A 24,883-nucleotide genomic window follows, 5' to 3' on the forward strand; every position below is an offset into this window, starting at 1 on the left:
CCGTCCCCGGCCTCCTGATCTCCCCCCGCGGCAGTGCCGGCTGTTTTCCGAGAGCCCGGCACTTCTCCTCGGTGCCGGGCTCTTTTGCCGGCACTCGCGATCTCTGATCGCGCTGGTGCAGGCCCCTCCCCCTTTAGAATGGGAGGAAGGCCTGCAGTACCGCAGTGCGCCGTGCCGCAGCGTGTGGCGCTGTGGCACATTGCGCTGCGATATTCAGTTTCAGCGCCTTAAGAGGGACGCAGAGCGCCTCGAGCAGCGCCCCGTGTCCCTCTTGGGGCGCTCAAGCTGAATTTCCGGCGGTCGCAACTGCTCCGATCGCAGCGGTAATTCCGGCGCCCAGGCGAGCTGGGCGCCCCGTTTGCAGCTCCACCGAATTTCTCCCCCTATATTGTTATATCCTGCAGTGAATTGATGGCTGGAATTTTCCTGGTGCTGAGCATGTGGGTTTGGGGGGGCGGGACGACAGTTACATTTGCGGAAATTGACAGGGCGCGGGGAACCCGCCGACTCCTGCATTTAACTCAGTCGTGTTTGGAGGTACGCCACTCGGGAGAGGCGGGCGGCCTCATTGAGGTCATTAACTGCTGGTTGAGAGACCCTTAACTCCATTTTAACATCAGGTTTTGGCTTTAACTTCTTGCGCACGGGATTTATGCATCTCGGGAATCTTGCCTGTGAAGGGGAGGCGGGAGCTCAGTGGCCATTGTGCGTGTCCTTTAAGTGACAGCTGGAAAAATCACATAAGTATTCCCACCTTACACCTGCTTCCTTGCCAAAGGGAAAGGCTCTTTGTTCAGAGGTTTAGCTGTCAGCAGTTTGCAGGTCATTTCTGCAACCTCGGAAGCCACTCTCACCACATTGCTAGTCATCATCAGTACACTGAAGGATTGGGCCTCTGATTTCCACTGTACCTGCCATTTATTACGTCAGCATGGATGCCGCTTCTGCTATCTCACCTCGAACCTCAGAATCAGACCAAGATGAGCCCCAGCACCAACAACACCAGCCACACCAGCAGCAACAGCAGCCTTCTCCTCAACGACCTGATGCTTCACAGGAGAGAGGGGGTCAGCACAGGGCTGAGGTTGACCTTCCTGGACATGACTGAGCAGCAGTGCTTCAGGAGGCTCAGGCTATCGCGCCAGGCCGTCGCAGACATTTGTAGCTTGCTGGAAGAAGACCTGCTGCCCAGAGGACCTGGTGGACACTCCTTATCAGTAGCTGTCAAAGTCACCACCACCTTCAACTTCTTTGCCTCAGGCTCCTTCCAGGGATCCGCAGCTGACATTTGTGGGATCTTGCAGTCGGCCGCCCACAGATGCATCACATAGGTGACCGATGCCTTGCTTCATAAGTCAGCCACTTATGTGAACTTTGCCACTGATGAAGCCAGTGTTACTGAGCGGGCGCTTGGCTTTGCGACTCTGGCTGGCTTCCCACTGGTGCAGGACATCATCGACTGCACACATGTGGCCATGAAGGCACCCCATCATCAACTAGGAGTGTTTGTGAACCACAAGGGCTTCCACTCCCTCAATGTGCAGCTCATATTCAACCATAAAAAGATGATCATGCATGTGTGCGGCAGATTCCCTGGCAGCTGTCATGACTCTTTCATTCTGCGCCAGTCCACCCTCACTCAGCTCTTTGCACCTCCAGACTTACCGACTGGCTGCTTGGAGATGAGGGCTATCCACTGAAGATGTGGCTGATTATACCCTTGAGGACTCCAAGTAATGAGGCTGAGGAGCGCTATAAGCCACATATCCACCAGATGTGTCATAGAGCAAGCAATCGACACGATAAAGAAGTGCTTCAGATGCCTTGATAGATCTGGAAGATCCCGTCAGTACGCACCAGCTAGGGTCTCCAGAATCATCTTCATTTTCTGCGTGCTGCACAACATAGCAGAGCAGCAAGGATTGGAGCTGCAGGAGGAGCAAGGCACAGAGCGCACAGCCTCTTCAGAGGAGGAGGAGGACGAGGAGGAGGAGGAGCAGGTGCAACACGAGCAGGAGGAGGAGGAGGAACCTCAGGTGGAAATGGCCCCAGCAGCGGCGCACATTGCTGCCCTGGAGGCCTGGGATGGCCTCATAATGGCCAGATTTACTTAACTTGCACCAGCGCACCCATATGGCTGCCAGATGCTGGACTAACTACCACCCCCCCACCCACAACACCACAAAGCAGTCCTACAATGACCAAGCCATTCCTGTCACCCAAAGCCTCATTGCTCGAAGTTAAGTAATGTCTCACCATTCACTCCAAGTGACAAAGCTTGGACCCAAGGTTTGAGGCTAAAATGGACAAGACGGGAAAGTTGTGCAAAGAAATAAATTCATGTGTGTCATAAATAAAACTGTAACTTAACATTAACATTTTTTCATACACATGTGCATACCCTTGTGCATCTAGGATTGTGTCCTTTTTCTTTTCCGAGTGCTTCTACGAGATGCAACCCCTGTGGCTTCAGCAGAGCTGGAGGCAGCCTGCTCACTTCCCTGCTGCGACTGCTTAGGCACTTTTGGCAGACGTCCTCTGGGTCTTGGAGCCTTTGAGGGCCCCGGAAGACTGCTCCTCCTGCAACTGTGTAGGGGAAGACTCAGCTATCGGGATCCAAGGCAGCATGTGGGGCTCTGACTGAGGGGGAGGCAATGGGGGAGAAGTGGGTGCATTTTGAGAAGAGCCCCCACTTCCATGTCCCCTCTCAGCATCATCCCACTCATGGGCCACCCGCACTTCCCTGCTAGCAAGGAACTGGAGAGCACCTGGCTGCACAGCAGTGAGGTGATGAAAGCCCAAGTCTACATTAATATCCCTCCTCGAGATGAGGTCAATGAGCATCTCCAATTTGTTGTTCACAGCAAGCATGTTCTCACTGGACTGGCACATTTGCTGCTCCATGCAGGTGGCCGTCCTTTCCATGGAACAGCACATCGTTGCCATCGCCCGCGAGATGGTGGTGCTCATGTTGGAGATGGACTCCTCCATTCTCTGAACATTTGCAGACATCGTGGCTGCAAATGATGCCAGAGCCTCCTGCATTTGTTGCTGCACCTCCAGGATCACCCTCTTTCCTGATAGACCCCGAGGCTCAGTGTCTGCATCCAGCTCAGCAGAGTTTGGAGCATCCTGCGTCCTCTGGCGAGGAGTCTCCACTGCTGTCCCTGTCAACACCATCTGCTCTTGCTCACTTGTGAAGTGTGAGACACCAGGTGACAACACTACCCTATCTCGCACAGGACCCACCAAGGTGTGTGTGTCTGCGCTGCTACTAGGTGCACTTGGGTCTGCTGACGCTGCTCCCTCAGAGACTGGTGCTTCCTCTGAGGAGTCGTCTTCCTCCTGCAACTGGAGGGTGGCGGGGAGCAATTGATGGACCTGTAGGAGAGTAAAGAGATGAATTAGAAATGTTATAATAAGAATGGGTAAAGTTATCATTATGCACATGATGACATTTCACTGGCTGCTGACATCAGTCACCATATGGGTGACTGTTGTATGCCATGTGGCTGTATGAGATTTAATTATGTCACCAGGTTGCTGGGAGGTCCTCCTCTCTCTGTCTCTCACCGCCAGCAGTTCTGCAACACCAGAGATCTCTAGGGCTTCCTCTTCTGCTGAAGTCAAATTTGTGAAGACTGGAGGGCCACCCCCTGGTTCTGTCTCTCCTGGGTGTTCTGGGCATTTTTCTCCTGCAAGGAGAGAAAGAAGAGAACTTTGAGTGAGAGTGATGGAATGAGTGTAAGGAATGGATGGGTTACATCTGTAGGGGGTGACTATGAGGGAGTGGGGTGACAATGCCAAATGGCCTCCTTCTGTGGTGTTACTTGCTATGATTGCATTAGGATGAGGGTGAGTCAGCGGTGGTTAGTTAGATGGCGATGTGAGTAGGTGCACAGACAGAGAGAGATGGGTGTGTTGTGTATGTAACCTGTTCCACCTTAAGAGAGCTTAAGCCTGTTCCACCTTAAGAGATGTACTACTTTCTCAGGCTGCTGTAGACGTAATACCGGGGGTGAACACACCGGTATATAAGCACTGTGCAGTAATCTTGTATTCAGTATAGTCCCTACCTCCAACCAGTAAAGAGCTGTTTTTATTGTTACTCATTAGTCTGTGTTTTAATTAACTAAATAATTCACAGACTTAACACTGGCGACGAGTCAGGTTCTTACCCTGCGGCAGTTATTCCACGGCGGTTGAAGAGAGGTTTCAAACCACACCACTCACCACCCCACTGGAAGCGACAGGCATTAGGACCCTGAAGCCTCCATCAGCTTGTGAACCGGAGTAGAAGACAGGACTGGGGAAGAGAGAGGTACAGGGCGATAGCGATCGGCAGATAAGGGCTGGGCCGCTTTCAAGTGCGAGGCGCAGCCAGGCCATCGATCGCATCCGCTGTTAAGGACCGCACTCGGGCGATCGTGGCGAAGATAAAGGCCGCACTCGGGGGCTGAAGGGAGACGGCGTCGGGGGACGGGTGAAGACCGCCAAGCGCGGGAAAACCGCCATTTTGTGGGCGGAGGACGACAGCAAGAGCGGGAAGCCGCCATCTTTGATAACAAGTAAAGAAAAGAAAATCTGAGAAATTGCAAATCTACAATGCCTAAACACGGGAATATTAGCACCTTTGATAGTGACCTCGAAGATTGGGCCATATATGTTGAAAGAGTAAAAAAATTATTGTAAGGCCAATAAAATTCGTGACCAAGATAAAGCTCTAACATTATTAAATTTAATGGGTGCGAAGACATACGGGCAATTGAAACACCTGTTATCACCAGATGAACCGGCGGATAAGACGTTCGATGAGATTGTTACTGTCCTGAAAGATCATCTAAACCCCACGCCGCTGATGCTAGCGGAACAATTTAAATTTTACGACAGAAGGCAGCTACAGCATGAAAGCAATGCTGAATATTTGCTGGAATTGCGTAAATTAGCGAAATATTGCCAGTTTGGAACGGGACTGACAGAGGCACTTCGAGACAAATTTGTGTGTGGTTTATTTAAACAGGATACACAAAAGCGACTGCTCGAGGAGAATGAGCTGACGCTTGAGAAGGCGGTCACTATGGCAGCAGCACACGAAGCCGCAGCGAGAGGCACGGCAGTAATGCAGCTACGGTCACCGGAGCTCAGTGCACACAAATTGGGTGTGAGTTCTGGCAAATGTTATCGTTGTGGAAAGACAACGCATGATCAGAACCAGTGTTGGTTTTAAAACCAAGAATGTAGAACTTGTGGTAGGCTTGGACATATAGCTAGAGTATGCAGGTCAGCGAAGAAGACCAGCAACAAGAAGTCACCGCAAGGGAAATACGCAAAGGTACACAAGGTGGCCGAACAGGAGTCCGATTCAGACGCAAGCAGTATTGAACTGGCTAGCTTAAGGGTACTCAACGTTGGTAAGGGTGCAGACCTCCAGACAATTTGGGTTACTCTTCAGATAGAAGGAGTCCAAGTAAAAATGGAATTGGACACTGGATCGGCATTGTCGGTCATGAATAAGAAAGATTACAGAAGGTTATTCCAACATATTCCCCTACAGGATACGGAGATTATATTGACAACCTACACGGGGCAGAGAGTGTACCCCATCGGGACAATAAAGGTTGCAGTGGCCAACAAGGGCGAAGGAAGTCAAATAATGGACTTATATGTGCTACCGGAGGGAGGTCCACCACTACTAGGCCGGGAGTGGTTTAGAAACATAAATATGGACTGGCATTCGCTAAAAGCCATAAAGAGTGAGAACTCAGTGCAGATAATCAGCCCAGACTCTAGAACTGATGATGGTAAGACCAACCCATGTGCAAAAGACAAAGTTTCAGCACAGAATTCCACTGAGCAACAACAACATAGTTTAACAGAGAATTCTGAGTCTGTCAAGTCTACTGATATGCACATTTTTGAGGGACACTGGGCTCGAACTCAACTCCATTTCAAACTACAACAGCAATTAGAACAAATGATTCGCCGTTTTGAGCAAGAGATGAATGAAATAAAAAAGTTCTTTGTTACAGAGTGGGAGAATCTGGAAAGTCAACAGAAGCAACTGATGGAGAAAATGGAGCAGGAGCACACCAACCATCTGCGCGAGGAGGCTGAACGAATCAAAGCTGATTCAGGTTCTGAACGTGCGTGCCATAATCTGGTGTCAGAAGAGTTAACGGTCAGCCAACTCCTTCATATGCTGAGGGACAAGACTCTGAAATGGGAAAAACTTGAACACGAGCTGCGATCTTCAAAGGAAAAGGGTTCGGAGCTCTCAAAAGTCATTGAGATGGCTGATGTGACGACACAGACTGAAACGACTGCAACAGAGCAGCCATTGGATGCCAAAAGTACGCTGACTCACGTCAATGTAGAACAACAGACCGCTGAAACAGCTGCTCCGGTAGAGGGATTGCATAGTCCGATCAATCAATCTCTAAAGGAAGTTGAAGTATTAAAATCACAAATGAGGTCACTAGTAAACGACTTGCTGAAAGCCCAGAAAAAGCTGGATGCAGAGGTACACATGAAGAAGTCTCTTCAGGAAAGATGTCTGGATTTGGAACAAGAGCTGGCTAACGTCCAGCTGGGTATGGAGGAAATAGACGACCCTCTCACTGGTCTAGCTCAGGACGACACCGAATATTACCATGACCTGGTGGACGACACCGAATATTACGATGTCCTGTCCTGCCCAGCTTGTAACTTCGACTCCCAAAGTGCAGAAATCATGGAGGAGCACCAAAAGTCTACGGAACATCGGGAGAAGCTGGCTCTACGACGGAAACAGGAGGAAGAGAAGGAGGAACTGCGCATGCAGCTGGCAGCTGTGGCAGCTGACAATGGAGCCCAGAGAGTCTCCAAGAAGCAGAAAAGGAAAAGTAAAAACAGAAGATGACCCATCTGAACCATTATCACCTCTACCAGATCACACACGTGGTCCCTCCGAACGGAGCCAAATCAGTTCGGAAGTTCAAGCTGTTAAATCCATGAAAGGACTATTGAATGAGTAACGTGAACCGACTACACCACAGAGATTGAATCTGTGAACTGTTTTCCGCAGAGACTGAATCTGTGATATGTTACGTTAAACATGAAGTTATATATGTATATATGTTATTACGTTATGTTAAATGGGGGGGATGACTATAAAGCTAAGAAGGGAGGAGTGTTGTGTATGTAACCTGTTCCACCTTAAGAGAGCTTAAGCCTGTTCCACCTTAAGAGATGTACGACTTTCTCAGGCTGCTGTAGACGTAATACCGGGGGTGAACACACCGGTATATAAGCACTGTGCAGTAATCTTGTATTCAGTATAGTCCCTACCTCCAACCAGTAAAGAGCTGTTTTTATTGTTACTCATTAGTCTGTGTTTTAATTAACTAAATAATTCACAGACTTAACAGGGTGGACCTGCAAGTTAGGCTGGTGTGAGGAATGATGTGCAGGAATAGGCTTGGGAAGGCAGAGTGATGGGGTTGTGATGACGGGCACAGCAGGATGAAGGTGAGTGTGGCATTACATTCACCTTTCCTGAGCTCATGAGATCATTGAATCACTTGCAGCACTGGATCCACATTCTCCTCACCACATCCCTGCTGCTGACCTCCTCTGCAACGTCTAGCTGTGTCCTCTTTGTCTCTTTAGCTGGTCTTTTTCTGCCATCTGCAGGGAAGAGAACCTCTCAGCGTGCTCTTACTTTCTGGACCAGACCTTCCAGGGAGGCATCTGGGAATCTTGGGGCCGCCCTCTGCTTTTGTGTCTTCAGGACCCACAGAATTGTCAATGTTATTCAGCAATTTAGCACTCTGGAAATCACCTTCAACACTCCTACAGCAACCTTCAAATGAGATGTGTGCAAGGCTGCTTTAAATATCCGCACTGAAAATGCGTCATCAGTGACGTCATCAGACCTGTTCCATTTAATTGGGCCGGAAAACCGCATGACTCTTTTAATTGGTGCCATTGAGTTAAACGTGCAGTGCAGAATGCGCTGTTCAAATCTTCGGGATTCCAACCCACTACGCGGACCGCTACGCACCTGACCTGAATGCAAGGTAAAGATTCCAGCCAATGTCCTGTGTACCTCTTAAGGGCGGTTTCTGGAAAGATAGCTTGTAGCCCTCCTTCTACAGAGACCTCAGCCCAATGAGATCATATTTATATAATGGCCCAGAACTTGGTGTCGGGGGCTTGCCGCGCGTGCAAGCCCCCGATGTGCACATACCCGGCGCGCCGACATCTGAAACCTGGCCCGCAGTGGATTTCCTTTCAGTGGCCTGGTTCCGATGTCGGCGCGCTGTGCTAACCTGACCCAGCGGCGTAGTTAGTGCGATGTGCCGGCTGGGATCAGGTGAGCACTGTTCAGCCAATCAGGGGAGGGGAAACTTCATTCATAAGTTTGAGAGTAAGAACTGTCAAACTCATGATAAGTACTGCACCCCAAAACACTACTTAAACTTTAAATAAAATTTTTAAAAACATCCCAATCATTAAATTAAGTATAAATAAGTTTAAAAAAATAATTTAAACAATAATTTTTTTTTTTGAAAAAAATAAATTTTTAATAAAAAGGGTCTAAAACTAAACTTACCTTATTGTAGATTCTTTAAAATAATAAACCTGTGGAAAAAAAATTCTAAATTGCACTAAAACACCACTTACCTGTAAAAATAAATACTTACATGTGCTTTTTACAAGCGTAAAGACCGGAGGCCTTTACACATGCGCAAATCCCCCAAAACAGAGGAAATCCAAGACGCACACGCTGCCCCCTACAGCGCACGCGCTAGCCTCTTCACCTCTTGGGTTAGAGGAGAGGAAATGCCGGTTTTCAGCGCATGCGCTGTGCATGCTGAAAACCGGCATTTCCTCCGGCCAGACGCGTGAGTACCCCTTCCGTACTCACGCGTTTGGGGAGGAATTTCTGCCCCAATACATTAATAATCTGACATCTGCATGCACTTCCTGTCAACTTCTTCATTACAAATTCTATAATGGTAAGTGCCTATGTAAACTTGCCATGCAGTAATTACATTCTTCTACAGCAGCGCTACCACTGGCAGCAGGGTGTAATTACAGCAGGACAAGTTTACATCGCAGTTTCCATTCCAAATTTGGACATAATAATTTACAATGGAAATATAAAAATAAATGCATGACTTTAAAATGGGCAGCACATTCCGTCTGCAACCCTGATCCTTTTAGCCTCTGCCCTCTAGCCCCACTTCACCTGGAGCTACACGTGGTCTTAATTCTCTGTGAGCAGCCCCACAAGAGATTGACTAGTTTGTGTGTGTGTATACATATATATATATATGATGATGTGGTATGTGATGGTATATATATATCCCTTCCAATCTTCAAAAGAGTGCCGTGGGATCTTTTACATCCACTTAGAGGACAGATAGGGCCTTGGTTTAACGTCTCATCGGAAAGACGGCACCTTATGTGCTCTGGAGTGGGGCTTGAACCCACAACCTTCTGACTCCGAGGCGAGAGTGCTACCCATTTTTTAAAAATTTGGATTTATTCTACATTTAAAACATTTACAACATCGTGATCATTCCATTGTATCATACAAATCCATTCCGCCACTCTGCACAGTTATGCCTCAAACACTTATTAGCATCAAAAACTGAAGTTTGTATTTGTCTCCTGTGACAGAGAGAGTGCCACCCATTGAGCCACAGCTGACATATGTAGATTGTAATCAATTCATCAAAAACCACCGTAGCCAGGGATTGGTCCCTGAATATGAAATCATTTTCAGAAGTGACTGTTCAATGAGCAACAGATTCAAAATTATCGGATCTTAGAAGGTAAAATGGTCTTTTGTCGGAGTAAGAAATTGGATTTGAAAAGATATTCTGTTACTTTTCTCAAAATCATCCCAAACTTCAGAATACTTTTATTGAAAGTCAGAGTTTATCTGAATTGATCAGTTTCGAATCACTCAAACTGTTTGGCTGTACTTGAAAAATTGTGTTGAATCGAATTGATTTTGGTTGCTTTTAAGTTATTGTCTATGCAGATTGTCAAATAGGGATAGCATTAGTTAACATTAGGGAAGCAAAATAACTGGCACAAGTTATAAAAGGATTTCTAGTAAAGGTATCTCTCAGGTCCCCTGTGTTGGAGGGGTGTCTTATTATGTTACTCATAGTGTGACATCATTACAATGTCTGCTTGTAATTCACTTCTGTTTGTATATTGCATATATTGGAGGTGATGTGAAGGTATTAAATATTGTTACAGCCTTTCCCATGGTTATGAAAACTATGGCCCAGAAATTCGGGTCTCCACGGGTGAGTACGCACGGGGTACTCACCCGTAGGCCCAATGGAAGTGCAGGTTTCCTGCATGCACTGCGCATGCGCGGGAAACTGGCACTTCCGTTCTCCTGAAAGCAGGGGTTCAGAGGTCGAACGCGCGCGCGGAAGAGGCTGCGCGTGCGCATCGAACTTCGTTTTTTTTTACGGGTTTTCCCGGGAAGGTAAGTCTCCAGAAATTAGACATGTAAAAAGCAGGCGTAAGGCCTGCTTTTTACAAGGTAAGTGGTGAATTAATTAAAATTAAAGCATTTTTTCCACAGGTTTATTATTTTTAAATACTTTTAAGCAAGGTAAGTTCATTTTTAGCCCCGTTAGAAAATAAAATTATTTTTTTCAAAAATTTAAATTATTGTTTAAAATAATTATTTCATGTAATTTATAGTTTATTTTAAAAATGTGATGCTTTTTAAAAATTTATTTGAAGATTTAGTGATGTTATGGGGCTGTAGTATTTATAAGTCTTGACAGGCCTTCCTGTCAGACTTATGAATGGAGCATTCCCTGCTCCGATTGGCTCCCCATGGCGCACGTGATCCCAGGGGACGCATCGAACTAACTGCGCCCCTGGGATACGCAAGCACTGCGCACCAGCAGCTGGAGCAGGCCCAGGATCAGAATTCCACGCGGGCCCACAGCTCAACGGCCGGCGCGCAAGGTAAGTGCAGGTCGGGGGCTTGCACCCGCGGGAAGCCCCCGACCCGAATTTCTGGGCCAATGTGTCTATCAGGTTATCTCCCCAAATTGTTCTCCCATGTTAACCTCAGATAGTATTGAGAAGTGGACATAGACAGTTGTCTGCCAAGTTTGTTGGAAGGTGAGTGACTCGTGCACGCGTGTAATTGGCAGTCCACACCAGCCAATCCAATAGTGCTGCACGGCAGGGGCTGTTAAATCAGAACCTACTGATACCAATCTGACAAACACTCGAAACAGACACCTCAAAAAGCCTGTAACATGTCAGGATTTTCTTATTGTCTATTTGACCATGGAAGGATTTCGGTGTGAATTATTTTTAAATGATGATGTTAAGTTAAATTCCGCTCGCAAAAGATGAAATTCACAGGACTGTTCACGCGCTGGGAATGTGAATTAGAATTCAGATCTAGACTTGAGACAATGGAGGTTCACTTAAAGAAAGACTTTCCAGCAAGCAGTCACAATGCAGATGTTGGAATGCCTTCGCCATTTGAGCTCAGCAGGAGCAAGTTTCTAGAAACCGTCTCCTAGGTGGTGATAACCAGTTTGATTGTCAGCTCAACCGGCCAATTCTAGACCAGGAGAGCTGGGCAGGGGTCAGAGGACAAGCCCTTGGTTTCCTCTCTAGCTAAGAAGTGGATCTTGAAGTCAATTTTATAGGCAAAGAAGGAAGCAGTTGTGCTTGGGAAGGATGGGGGCAGTGGGGGTACTGGACTTTCTGTGAGTGAGGATGGGGCGGTGGGAAGGTACAGGACTGTCTGTGGGTGAGGTACAGGACTGTCTGTGGGTGAGGATGGGGCAGTGGGGGTACAGGACTGTCTGTGGGTGAGGTACAGGACTGTCTGTGGGTGAGGATGGGGTCGTGGGGGTACAGGACTGTCTGTGAGTGAGGTGCAGGACTGTCTGTGGGTGAGGGTGGGGCGGTGGGGGTACAGGACTGTCTGTGGGTGAGGATGGGAACCATGGCATTCAGAATGTGTTGTCTTTTCTGGATGCAGGGACGCTGGTTGAGTCTAGAAGCAATAATGCATAAAGCAACATCTTAGGAACACCATCATCTCCAGGTTGCTCTCCAATTCACACACAATCCTGATTTGGACATATGTCGCTGTTGCTTCATCACTGAGCCAGTATGCTGGAATTCCTTACCTAATGCCATTGTGAAAGCACGATCACCACAAGGACTGCAGTGGTTCAGGGAGAAGGCCCATCACCACCTTCTCAGGGCAACTGGGAATGAGCAATAAATGCCGGCCTTGCCCAAATAAAAGAAAGGGATTAAGGTTTTGTGGCAGAGGGGGATAGGCAGAGGCAGGTGATGTGTGAGTGGAAGAAGGCAGTCTTGGTAATGAAATGGATCTGGGAAAGAAAGCTGAGCTCAAGGTTAAGCAGTATGACAAGGTTCTGGACCAAGGGGACAGGAAGGATGACAGGGTCGAGGCCAGAGAGGTGCTGGCAGGAGCTGCAGAGGAACCATGTCAGTTTAGCTGGACATATGAAGGTGAAGGCACTTTTTTGAGCAATGTCAAATTCCTGGGAATTTCTGGGTTGGCACAAGTAATTGACTCAGATGATTCAGGTACAGAAAATAATCAAAAAGGCTAGTGGAATGCTGGCCTTTATATCTAGATGACTAGAATACAAGGGGGTAAAAGTTGTGCTACAGCTGTGCAAAGCCCTGGTTAGACCACTCCTGGAGTACTGTGAGCAGTTCTGGGCACCACACCTTACATAAGAACATAAGAAATAGGAGCAGGAGTAGGCCATTTGTCCCTTCGAGCCTGCTCCGCCATTCAATAAGATCATGGCTGATCTTCTACCTCATTTCCACTTTCCTGCACTATCCCCATATTCCTTGAAACCCTTAATATTCAAAAATCTATCGCTCTCTGTCTTGAATATACTCAACGACTGAGCCTCCACAGCCCTCTGGGGTAGAAAATTCCAAAGATTCACCAGCCTCTGAATGAAGAAATTTCCCCACATCTCAGTCCTAAATAGCCAACCCCTTATTCTGAGACTGTGACCCCTGGTTCTAGACTCCCCAGCCAGGGGAAACATTCTCTCTGCATTTTTTTTTATTCGTTTATGGGGTGTGGGCATCGCTGGCAAGGCCAGCATTTATTGCCCATCCCTAATTGCCCTTGAGAAGGTGGTGGTGAGCCGCCTTCTTGAACCGCTGCAGTCCGTGTGGTGAAGGTACTCCCACAGTGCTGTTAGGGAGGGAGTTCCAGGATTTTGACCCAGCGACGATGAAGGATCGGCGATATACTTCTAAGTCAGGATGGTGTGTGACTTGGAGGGGAACTTGGAGGTGGTGGTGTTCCCATGTGCCCGCTGCCCTTCTTCTAGGTGGAAGAGGTCGCGGGTTTAGGAGGTGCTGCCAAAGATGCCTTGGCGAGTTGCTGCAGTGCATCTTGTAGATGGTACACACTGCAGCCATGGTGGAGGGAGTGAATGTTTAAGATGGCGGATGGGGTGCCAATCAAGCAGGCTGCTCTACCCTGTCAAGCCCTGTAAGGATGTTGTATGTTTCAATAAGATCACCTCTCATTCTTCTAAACTCTAGAGAATATAGGCCCAGTCTACTGAATCTCTCCTCATAGGACAATCCCCCCATCTCAGGAACCAGCCTGGTCAACCTTCGTTGCACTCCCTCTATGGCAAGTATATCCTTTCTTAGGTAAGCAGACTAAAACTGTACACTGCAGGTGTGGTCTCATCAGGGCCCTATATAATTGCAGTAAGACATCTTTACTCTTATACTCAAATCCTCTTGTAATAAAGGCCAACATACCATTTGCTTTCCTAATTGCTTGCTGTACCTGCATGTTAACTTTCAGTGATTTGTGTACTAGGACACCCAGGTCCTTCTGAACATAATTTCCCAATCTCATACCATTTAAAAAATACTCTGCTTTTCTATTTTTCCTACCAAAGTGGATAACTTCACATTTCTCCACATTATATTCCATTTGTCATGTTCTTGCCCACTCACTTAGCTTGCCTATATCTCCTTGAAGCCTCCTTGCATTCTTCTCACAACTTACATTCCCAGCCAGCTTTGTATCATCAGCAAACTTGGCTATATTACATTTGGTCCCCTCATCCAAATCATTGATGTAGATGGTGAACAGCTGAGGCCCAAACACTGATCCTTGCAGTACCTTAGGAAGGATACATTGGCCTTGGAGGGAGTGCAGCGTAGGTTTACCAGAATGATACTCTGATTTCAAGGGTTAAATTACAAGGAGAGATTACACAAATTAGGACTGTATTCCCCAGAATTTAGATGGTTAAAGGTTGATTTGATCGAAGTTTTCAAGATATTAAGGGGAACAGATAAGGTAGATAGAGAAAAATTATTTCTGCTGGTTGGGGATTCTAGGACTAGGGGGCATAGTCTAAAAATTAGAGCCAGACCATTCAGGAGTGAAATTAGGAAACACACAAAGGGTGGTAGAAGTTTGGAACTCTCTTCCGCAAATGGCAATTGTTACTTTTAAATTTGAGATTGATAGTTTTTTGTTAAACAGAGGTATTAAGTATTTGGGGCAAAGGCGGGTATATGGAGTTAGGTTGCAGATCAGCCCTGATCTCATTGAATGGTGGATCAGGCTCAAGGGGATTAATGGCCTCCTCCTGTTCCTATGTTCCTAACTCCTGGTGTTGGGAGCTGACCAAAGATGGTGAGTAGGAAATTGAGTGCAAGTCTAATCCTGAACTTGCACAAAAGACACTACAAGGGAAAATTTAAAGTGATGCAGCTACTTAAAGGTCAGAGGCGAGTGTGCTACCAACTGAGCCACCGCTGACAGCGTGAAAACTGGGGACCTTGCTGAGCATTTTCTTTTTTAATTTCAGATTTCCAGCATCCGCAGTATTTTGCTTCCATGGAAAAAAAAATTGTTTTTGTAATTGAAACAAATGGAGGATTCTGGTCCAGCTGAAGACTAAACACTTCAGTCTTCCATTTGGAAAGAGTATGGGTTGAAAAATGCAGATTCCTCCAAATTCTCTGATAAGTTACCTTACAAGCGTACGTGTCAAGAGCCTCAAATTCTTTCAAATTCATTTTCATGGTCTTTAGGTTGAACATGTCATCTGAAAAATAAAGTTTTCTTTAATAGCTGAGAAATGCATTGCTTATTTAATATTAGACCAGTTTACTAAACTTCTTGATCTTAAATGGTCATATTCACCTGGTAAATCTCCTGAGAGTTCTTTTTTTTTGTAGACTGATTTTGTACGCATTGACAGACTCTTTGACTTGCCTGCTGCCCTATGACCTTACCTGTTTGGCCGACACGACAAACTGCTTCAAATAGTTTGGCCTGGCTGTTCCACTCCAATGGCAATGTGCCTTTAACCCTGGAAACTTAGCAACTCCAATGAGGAAAGAGTTATTTATACTTAGTGAGAAAAAAGGGAAGCTAGCCACTCGGCTCGTGTGAATATTCTAGAATTGCAGCAAGGAATTTACCAAGAAAGCCTGTTAACCAATGAGTTTTCCAGTTAATATCAAACAACCTGCCCTTCCTGGAGTTTTACAATGTGGCCTCTCTATGCATCATCTTCAGTCCTTTAAGTCAGTGGCCATCTCAACATCAACTTCAGTATTAACAGTGTGCTGAGTCACACTGCCCTTGTGTAAGCCTCAGCAGCAGAACTTCCATCATCTAAAGCGGGGTCGAAGAGGAATTTCCCAGATTTTGTGTGGGACAGGTTGGATGGACCAGAGGGTCTTTTCCTGTCTGCCATTGTTCGGATACAGGAGGGTGCTGAAAGTAATAATATCTTCTCTCAGGATCTCTTGAACCAACAGTTTTACAGCATAAAACACAGTACCATTAAATGTTCCAATGTCCTTCTTTATTGGGATTGTGCTTTAGACCAGGTCCTTAGCGGTTTTCTTATGTAGAACAATTTTAAATTTAATTAAGGATACTTGGGACCATTGGGCCACGTTGAAGCAGCGCAGCTGTGCTCTGGATTTTGGACCAACATTTGGCCCAAGTGTGGAAAAAAGGGACGTCACTACTTCAAGGGCACTCGGTTAATGATGAAGGGAAGTGTAGGCGGAGTATTTTCAATGTAAATTACTCTTCCCAACCAGATAATCTATATATATAAAAGGATACATCTGTCTGTCTGTCTGTCTGTCCTTCGGTGTGTCTGTCCGGCTATATACTCTAAAGTTATAGAGCGTACCTACACGTGCGTTACATCAAAAGAAAGCTTATGATTCCGGAACGGTCATAAGCATATTTACGTTTCGGCGAGACAAAAATTGCGCCCGCGGTATCCAAAAAACGTTCAAAATTCCGCTCATTAGCATCTCATTATCCGCTCATTAGCAATAGAGTGACATTAAGGTTGACCAATCGTACGGTCGAGCGACCCGACGGTCGACCAATCGCTGCGTGGCGGGGGCGGGTTCCTGGCGTGTGCAGGCGGGCCCTCCTAGAGTCGAGTGACGGGACGATTGACCAATCCTACGCTTCGGTGACCTGACGGTCGACCAATCCGTGCGTGTGTGGGCGGGCCTTATCGTTCTGAACCGAGGTGAGTCGCTGCCATCTTGATTCCAAACTTTTTATTTCTTTTTCCCGCTTTCTGCGTCTTTAAAAAAAAAGTTGCTTTTAAAACACATATTGTTTTTAAAAAAAGTTAATTACTTTCTAAATCTTTTATCTAATCTCATTAATTTTCCTACCTTTCCCCGTTTTTGCAGGTAGGCTTCGAAGCCTGGGTGTCTGTTGCCAGCCATGCTGGACCCTAGGCAATTGTTTTGTGGCAAGCTCCTCCCACCCCTCACCCCCCACCCCCCCGCTGGGCCCGATTCCGAACCAGCGGCCAGCCATCTTGGTAAAGGCTGGCTGGGGCTTCATTCGCGCTCGCGCTGCACGGCGCACCTCCACACAGAGCGTGGCCAGAGGGAAGCGAGCAGGTTGGGGGGGGCGGGGCTCGGGAGGGGAGCGGGAGCGGAGAGGGTTACCCCGGCAACCGGGCTCGCCAGCTGCAATCGGCCGTCTCAAGCCGCTCAGGCCCAGGCCCGATCCCGGAGATCGGGAGGTGGAGAGGGGAGGAGGGTTACCAAGGCAACTGGGCCCGGCCAGCCGCAATCGGCCATCTCAAGCCGCCTCAGGAGGGTGGGGCTCGGGCTGACCGGGGCGCTGCGCTCGCATGTCAGTGCATGGGGCAGCACGGAGCTCAGCGGAGCCATCGCCGGCAGAGGGGAGAGGGTCTGCTGGCTCCCCCCCTCCCTTCTTCTCCCACCCTCCTCCTCCCCCCCCTCTCCCCTTTCTCCCCCCCTCCCCTCCCCTATCTCCCCCTCCCCCCTCCCCTTTCTCCCCCTCCCCCCCTTCCCCCTCCCCTATCCCCCTTCCCCCCCCTTTCCCCCCCTCCCCTCCCCTTTCCCCCCTCCCCCTCCCTATCTCCCCCTCCCCTCCCCTTTCTCCCCCCCCTTTCCCCCCTTCCCCTCACCTTTCTCCCCCTCCCCTTTCTCCCCCTTCCCCCTCACCTTTCTCCCCCTCCCCCCCTTCCCCTCCCCTTTCCCCCCCTTCCCCCTCCCCTTTCCCCCCCTTCCCCCTCCCCTTTCTCCCCCCTTCTCCCCCCTCCCCTTTCTCCCCCCTTCTCCCCCTCCCCTTTCTCCCCCCTTCCCCCTTCTCCCCCCCTCCCCTTTCTCCCCCCTTCTCGCCCCTCCCTTTCTCCCCCTTCCCCCTCCCCTTTCTCCCCCTTCCCTTTCTCCCCCTTCCCCCCTCCCCTTTCTCCCCTTCTTCCCCCCTCCCCTTTCTCCCCCTCCCCTTTCTCCCCCTTCCCCCCTCCCCTTTCTCCCCCCTTCCCTTTCTCCCCCTCCCCCCCTCCCCTTTCTCCCCCTCCCCCCTCCCCTTTCTCCCCCTCCCCCTTCCCCTTTCTCCCCCTCCCCTTCCCTTTCCCCCTTCCCCCCTCCCCTTTCGCCGCCCTTCCCCCCTCCCCTTTCGCCGCCCTTCCCCCCTTCCGCCCCCTTCCCTTCCCCCCATTCCCCCCTCCCTTTCCCCCCTTCCCCCTCCCCTTTCCCCCCTCCCTTCCCCCCCTCCCTTCCTCCCCCTTCCCCCCAGTCGCTCTCTCTCTTCCCCCCCAGTTGCTTTCTCTCTTCCCCCCCCAGTCGCTCTCTCTCTTCCCCCCCAGTCGCTGTCTCTCTTGCCCCCCAGTCGCTCTCTCTCTTCCAACAACAACATGCCCTCGAAAAAGCCTTATAAACAAGTTGAATAATCTACTTTGTGGCAGTTCTGTAATCCTCACATGACCCTGTGTAGAAACAATACAAAGTCACAAGATGAATATGGATGGAGAAGGCCATTGTCCCGAGGTCACCACAGGGCTTTCACATTCCTGTTGGAACAGCCCACACTTTCCAACAGTGGTGCATCTTTTCAATTTTGCATGTAGTGAGAGTGCTTGCCTGAGGTGTCAAAGCTCAGTGAATTCTATCACAAAGGAATGTTACTGTAAGCACAGACATGAGACACTCTTTCAAAAGAGCTAAGTGCTACATTAAAATTACCAAATGATTTGATGACACCTATCTGAGCAATGTATATTATTAAAAAAATACACTTATAGTTAGTCATTTAAAAGTGTGGACTGCTTACATTATTGGCACTGTCGTTTTAGAATCAGGTCTTGATTCTAGAAACAAGAACAAGAAACAGCTTGCTATTCAAGCATGTATTTATTGAATGTGGTGCCAAAACAATCAGTATGTTTGGGCAGTTGCTGAAAGAAACCAACCCGATTGCTGGGAAAAATTACAGGTCAGCTTTCTAGAGGGATCTGATCTTAAAAGGCCCTAGTCGGGCACAAATGAAGATCCCTTTAATTGGCGTGAACATACAGATTTGATCATTAACTGTTCTTTGAATAATTTTTTGACAAAATTGGATATTAGCTTCTATGAACAGATTAAAACCTTCTCATTGCTACAATAAGAGGTTTAATTGGTTACAAGTGAAAAAGGAGTAGAAGAGCCCTACTTCCATAATACCCACCTTTAATTTCCTTCAGCTTATATTTTTGACCATTGGCAAAACCTGCAATATCAAGACAATATTTTTCAGAACTAGTGCATCTTTATGACATTGCGTAAGAGAAATCTATTTTAACATATTTTACATGTTAAGATCCTTGGCAGATTTCTCAAGCTGACTGTAGGGACTATCCCACAAAGTGCCAATATTCCCTGCTGCCTTGAAATGAAAACTTGACACATCTGAAGATCAGACCTCTGGCATTCACTCTAAGAGCAGTCGTGGGGGAGGGTGGAGTAGAATTTCCCCGGGGATTCTTTAAATCCTCTGTCGAAACCTCGGCAGCAGATCATAGAATCATAGAAAGTTACAGCATGGAAGGAGGCCATTTTGGCCCATCGTGTCCGCACTGGCCAACAAAGAGCTATCCAGCCTAATCCCACTTCCCAGCTCTTGGTCCATAGCCCTGCAGGTTAGAGCGTCCCAAGTGCATATCCAAGTACTTTTTAAATGTGGTTAGTGTTTTGATTTCTTCTTGGGTTCAATAAAGACTCATTTATTGAAAGAGAAAGTTGTTTTAATCTAAAGTCTATTCAACTCTTTTTAGCAGCCTTTTTACAGAACACTCTATCTGTGATGCAGCTAGAAATCAAAGTGAAAGTAAAACTCTCTGCCTTGCTTCTCTCGGTCACATGACCTCTGCTGGTCAGGCATAAGTAATCAATACCTGCAATCATGCTATTAAGACATCATAATCGAACAGGCAAATAACATCACTATTTGCTGATATCATTACAGTTAGGGTTCCTGCCTCTAACACCCTTTCAGGCAGCGAGTTCCAGAGCCCCACAACCCTCTGGGTGAAGAAATTTCCCCTCAAATCCCCTCTAAACCTTCCACCAATTACTTTAAATCTGTGCCCCCTGGTTTTTGACCCCTCTGCTAAGGGAAATAGGTCCTTTCTATCCACTTTATCTAGGCCCCTCATAATTTTATACACCTCAATAAGGTCTCCCTTCAGCCTCCTCTGTTCCAAGGAAAACAGACTCAGCTTATCCAGTCTTTCCTCATAGCTAAGATTCTCTACACCCGGCAACATCCTTGTAAATCTCCTCTGTACCCTCTCTAGTGCAATCACATCTTTCCTGTAATGTGGTGACCAGAACTGCACGCAGTACTCTAGCTGAGGCCTAACTAGTGTTTTATACAGTTGAAGCATAACCCCCCTGCTCTTGTATTCTATGCCATGGCTAATAAAGGCAAGCATTCCGTATGCCTTCCTAACCACCTTATCTACCTGGCCTGAAGGCATATGGAATGCTTGCCTTTATTAGCTGTGGCATAGAATACAAGAGCAGGGGGGTTATGCTTCAACTGTATAAAACACTAGATCTACGGCAACCCTGGAGAAATGTCCATTGCTCCGGGGTGTCTGTGGATTATTGGGAGAATCCCAGGGGAAATTAATGGCATAGGTGAATACGAGACCTAAGGAGGTAATTTTAGCGGCAAACTGAGGTGATCGGACCGACCGCCCATATTACTACCGGACGATACTACTCTCCATTGACGTCTGTTGGTTTCCTGCCAGGCGGGCGGAGTTAAAATGACCCCACCCCCCTCTTTACATTTATTAATCACTTAAAATATGAAATTGTTGAATTTTGTGCTCATTAACATAAGAGGTATTAATGCTGTTCAATGGAACACCTTTCCATTTTAGTCACTCCAGTATCAACATCAAGCACTCCCAGATCAGCCACACCATCGTTGAGTGCAAAGGGGAACTTCCTCTTACAATGTGCAACTCCATCCAGCCTCAGAAGAATAGCCCTTACTGCACTAGTGTGGCATTTTCAATGCCCCATACTCGCCATTCAGTGGTGCCTTTTGAGCGAGGTTGCCAATTGGTGCAGAATCAGGAGCAGTTTGATATGCCCACACCCACTAGCAATGGGTTGAAGCACTTGAAAGTCATTTGATATAAGATGAACAGCTGGTGGAAACTTTGATCTCTTTCATCAACGTAGGTATCGGCTTGCCTTGATGGTCGCACTCTCACCTTTGAGTCAGATAATTGTGGGTTCAAGCACCACTCCAGGATGAGCGCCTAATCCAGGCTGATACTTCCAGTGCAGTATTGAGAGAGTGCTGCACTGTCAGAGGTATCATCTTTTAGATGAGACATTAAACTGCCCTCTCAGGTGTGTAGTGTATGTAACCGTTCCACCTTTAAGAGAACTATTTTAAGGGTTGCACTGCTTTATCTTGGCTGCGGTATACTGTAATACCGGTGGTGACCACACCGGTATATAAGTGCTGTGTAATGATTTATTGGGCAGTTCCGCCCTGACCTTCGACTAGTAAAGACCTGTTAAATTTTACTCTTGTGGTCTGTGTAGTAATTCTCAATATAACACACAGACTTAACAGTGGCAACGAGTACGATCTTACCCTGCGGCAGAGGTACATCCAAGGCAGTTTAACGGGCGTCGAGAAGAGGCATTCGCCCTCATCATTCTGCTGAGAGAAGACTCGGGTCTGCAGAGCAAAGGAAGAATTCTGACACGAAGCCTTCCATCAGCAACAGGCAGTGATCATCCTTTCTATCACGGTGGTGGGTAAGCCGATCAGCGACGAGCAGCAAGTCGGCCACGTTGGCTGTGAAATAGGGGAGGGAAGAACGGAGGATATAAGGGCGGAGAACTCGACCACGGCCGGGGAAAAGAGCCGGACAGAAGTCGGGGCCAGAGGCGCTGAGACTGGGGCAGCGTAAGGCACGGAAGCCGCGGTGAATGCAAACGCAGCCGGTGTGAGAGACCGGGCTGCAAGCGGGCTGGGAGACGCAACAGCGTCGAGAGAGAGCTCGACCGCGACCGGTGAAAAAGGCCGGGCAGCTACCGAGGCCGCGAGGCGCAGCGACCGGGTCAGCGTAAGGCGCGGGAGAAAATTTAAAAAACCGCGGAGAACTCAGCCGCAGCCGGGGGAAAGGACCGGACTGCAAGCTCGACCGCGACCGGTGAAAAAGGCCGGGCAGCTACCGAGGCCGCGAGGCGCAGCGACCGGGTCAGCGTAAGGCGTGGGAGAAAATAAAAAAACCGCGGAGAACTCAGCCGCAGCCGGGGGAAAGGACCGGACTGCAAGAGGGGCTGGGAGGCACGATTTGAAAACCGCTGGGGAGGGCGAACGCAGCAATACGGCAATCGCCATTACAGCCAGCGGGGGAGAAAGGCAAACGCGGGAAGCCACCATTTTCGTAGGCGGGGAAGAAGACAAGCGCGGGAAACCGCCATTTTGAAAAAAAAAAGTTAAAGAAAAATTTCTTTTTGTTTCTCAAGAAGATTGCGAGGATGCCTAAGCGTGGTAACATCAACGATTTCGATCCCGATGTTGAAGATTGGGCCACGTATGTAGAACGCATAGAGATATATTGTAAGGCAAATAAAATATCAAATGAAGATAAAGCACTAACCTTACTAAACTCAATGGGTGCAAAGACATACGGGCTATTGAAGCATCTTCTATCACCAGCTAAACCGACGGATCAGACTTTCGCTAATACTGTTGCTGTCCTGAAGAATCATTTGAACCCCACACCGCTGATGTTAGCGGAACAATTTAAATTTTATGCGAGAACGCAACTGAAAGAGGAAAGCAACGCGGAGTACTTAATTGAACTGCGTAAGCTAGCGAAATACTGTCAGTTTGGGGAAAGACTGACAGAGGCACTGAGAGACAAATTCGTGTGCGGATTGTCGAAAGAAGGAACACAAAAGCGGCTGCTTGAAGAGAATGATCTTACACTTGATAAGGCTGTCTCTATTGCAGCATCGCACGAAGCCGCAGCGAGAGGCACTGCGGAAATGCAGCTGAAGGCAGCGGTACTCAGCGTAGATCAAATGGCTTTGGGTACAACAAAATGTTATCGTTCTGGGAAGACAACACACGATCAGAACCAATGCTGGTTTAAAAACCAGGAATGTAGAAAATGTGGCAAGCTTGGTCACATAGCTAAAGTATGCCGGTCAGGAAAGAAGACCAGCAACAAAAAGTCACCGCAGGAAAAGTGCAGAAAGGTACATAAGGTGGCTGAGAAGAGTTCGGATGAACAGAATTCGGATTCAGACTCCAACAGCAATGAACTGGGTAGTCTGAGAATTCACAATGTGAGTAAGGAAGCTGACCGACAAACTATCTGGGTCACACTGCAGATAGCAGGAGTCCAAGTGAAGATGGATTTGGACACCGGATCGGCATTGACGGTCATGAATAAGCAAGATTACAAAAGGTTATTCACACATATTCCCCTACGGGATACGGAGATAGTATTGCAGACATACACGGGGCAAAGAGTATACCCCATCGGAAAGATAAAAGTCAAGGTGAGACACAAGGGCAAAGAACACCAAGGAATGGACTTATATGTACTACCTGAGGGAGGTCCACCACTTCTGGGACGGGAGTGGATCAGGAAAATAAATATGGACTGGCACTCCCTAAAAGCAATGACGGTAGATTCCGGAAAAAGAAAAGATGTCAAACCTGAACGATTGTCCAGAATATTGGATGAGGGCATATGCAACAGTGACAGTGACAAAGCAGAGAGTGAGAACTCGGTGAAGACAATCAGCTCAGACTCTGGAACTGATGATGGTAAGACCAGCCCATGTGCAAAAGACAAGTCTAAAATGGACTTGCAGACTAATGATGGAAAAACGAAGGAGTGCATAAATGCTTCAGAAGAGAACAAAGTATCAGAACAGAATTCCACTGAACAACAACAACATAGTTTGACAGAGAATTCTGAGTCTGTCCAGTCTACAGACCTGCACATTTCTGAGGAACACCGGGCTCGAACTCAACTCCATTTCAAACTACAACAGCAATTAGAACAAATGATTCGCCGTTTTGAGCAAGAGATGAATGCAAAGAAAAAGTTCTTTGACACAGAGTTGGAGAATCTGGGAAGACAGCAGAAGCAGCTGATTGAGAAAATGGAGCAGGAACACACAAACCATCTGCGCGATGAGGCCAAACGAATCAAAGCTGAGCAAGAAAGGGAATATGTCAAATTCATCGATCAGTTGAAAGCTAAGAAGAAAGAGCACCCTTTTGTGAGCAGTGTCAGCAGTAATAAGCCACTCAGGGAATTGGTGGCAGAGGCAAAAGCTGAAGTGATGGAGGAAATAGAAGACAATAGAGAAGAAGCAGAAGATGATGACTCATCTGAACCATTATCACCTCTACCAGGTCACGCACGTGGTCCCTCCGAACTGAGCCAAATCAGTCTGGAAGTAGAAAAACTTCCCAAGGTACTCAAGCGTTTAGAAGTCAGCAATGCTGGTTCTGAAGTTACGAAAGTTCAAGCTGTTAAGTCCAGTGAAGGACTATTAGATGAGTCACCCCAGCAACGAGAACCTACTACACCACCGAGAACTACTACACCACCGAGGCGTTATCCGGACCGAGTCAGGAGGCGCAGGAGGCGCCTCCTCAGAGACTGAATCTGTGAACTGTTTTTACATGAAGTTGTGTATATATGTTATGATGTTATGTTTAATGGGGAATATATACTGTTAAGCTAAAAAGGGAGGATTGTAGTGTATGTAACCGTTCCACCTTTAAGAGAACTATTTTAAGGGTTGCACTACTTTATCTTGGCTGCGGTATACTGTAATACCGGTGGTGACCACACCGGTATATAAGTGCTGTGTAATGATTTATTGGGCAGTTCCGCCCTGACCTTCGACTAGTAAAGACCTGTTAAATTTTACTCTTGTGGTCTGTGTAGTAATTCTCAATATAACACACAGACTTAACAAGGTGGACATAAAAGATCCCACT

The 24,883-nt window shown here is 47.6% G+C and overlaps 1 protein-coding gene across 1 annotated transcript; it reads left to right on the forward strand.

Annotated features, from left to right (window-relative positions):
• The first annotated feature begins 7,969 nt into the window (after window positions 1-7,969).
• On the forward strand, window positions 7,970-24,783 carry LOC147116114 (uncharacterized). Its single transcript, XM_085990882.1, has 2 exons — window positions 7,970-8,057; window positions 21,464-24,783. Exon 2 carries the CDS (start codon window positions 22,390-22,392, stop codon window positions 24,541-24,543), a length of 2,154 nt encoding a protein of 717 aa, XP_085847008.1. The 5' UTR covers window positions 7,970-8,057; window positions 21,464-22,389; the 3' UTR covers window positions 24,544-24,783.
• Window positions 24,784-24,883: the final 100 nt, after the last annotated feature.

Source organism: Somniosus microcephalus, chromosome 6, assembly GCF_052327205.1.
Source record: "Somniosus microcephalus isolate GS21.2 chromosome 6, FLI_Smic_1.0, whole genome shotgun sequence".
Classification (NCBI taxonomy): Eukaryota; Metazoa; Chordata; class Chondrichthyes; order Squaliformes; family Somniosidae; genus Somniosus; species Somniosus microcephalus.

Bases quoted from the DNA above. Each gene is read 5' to 3' on its own strand.
- LOC147116114 (XM_085990882.1), top strand. From the start codon at position 22,390: ATGCCTAAGCGTGGTAACATCAACGATTTCGATCCCGATGTTGAAGAT.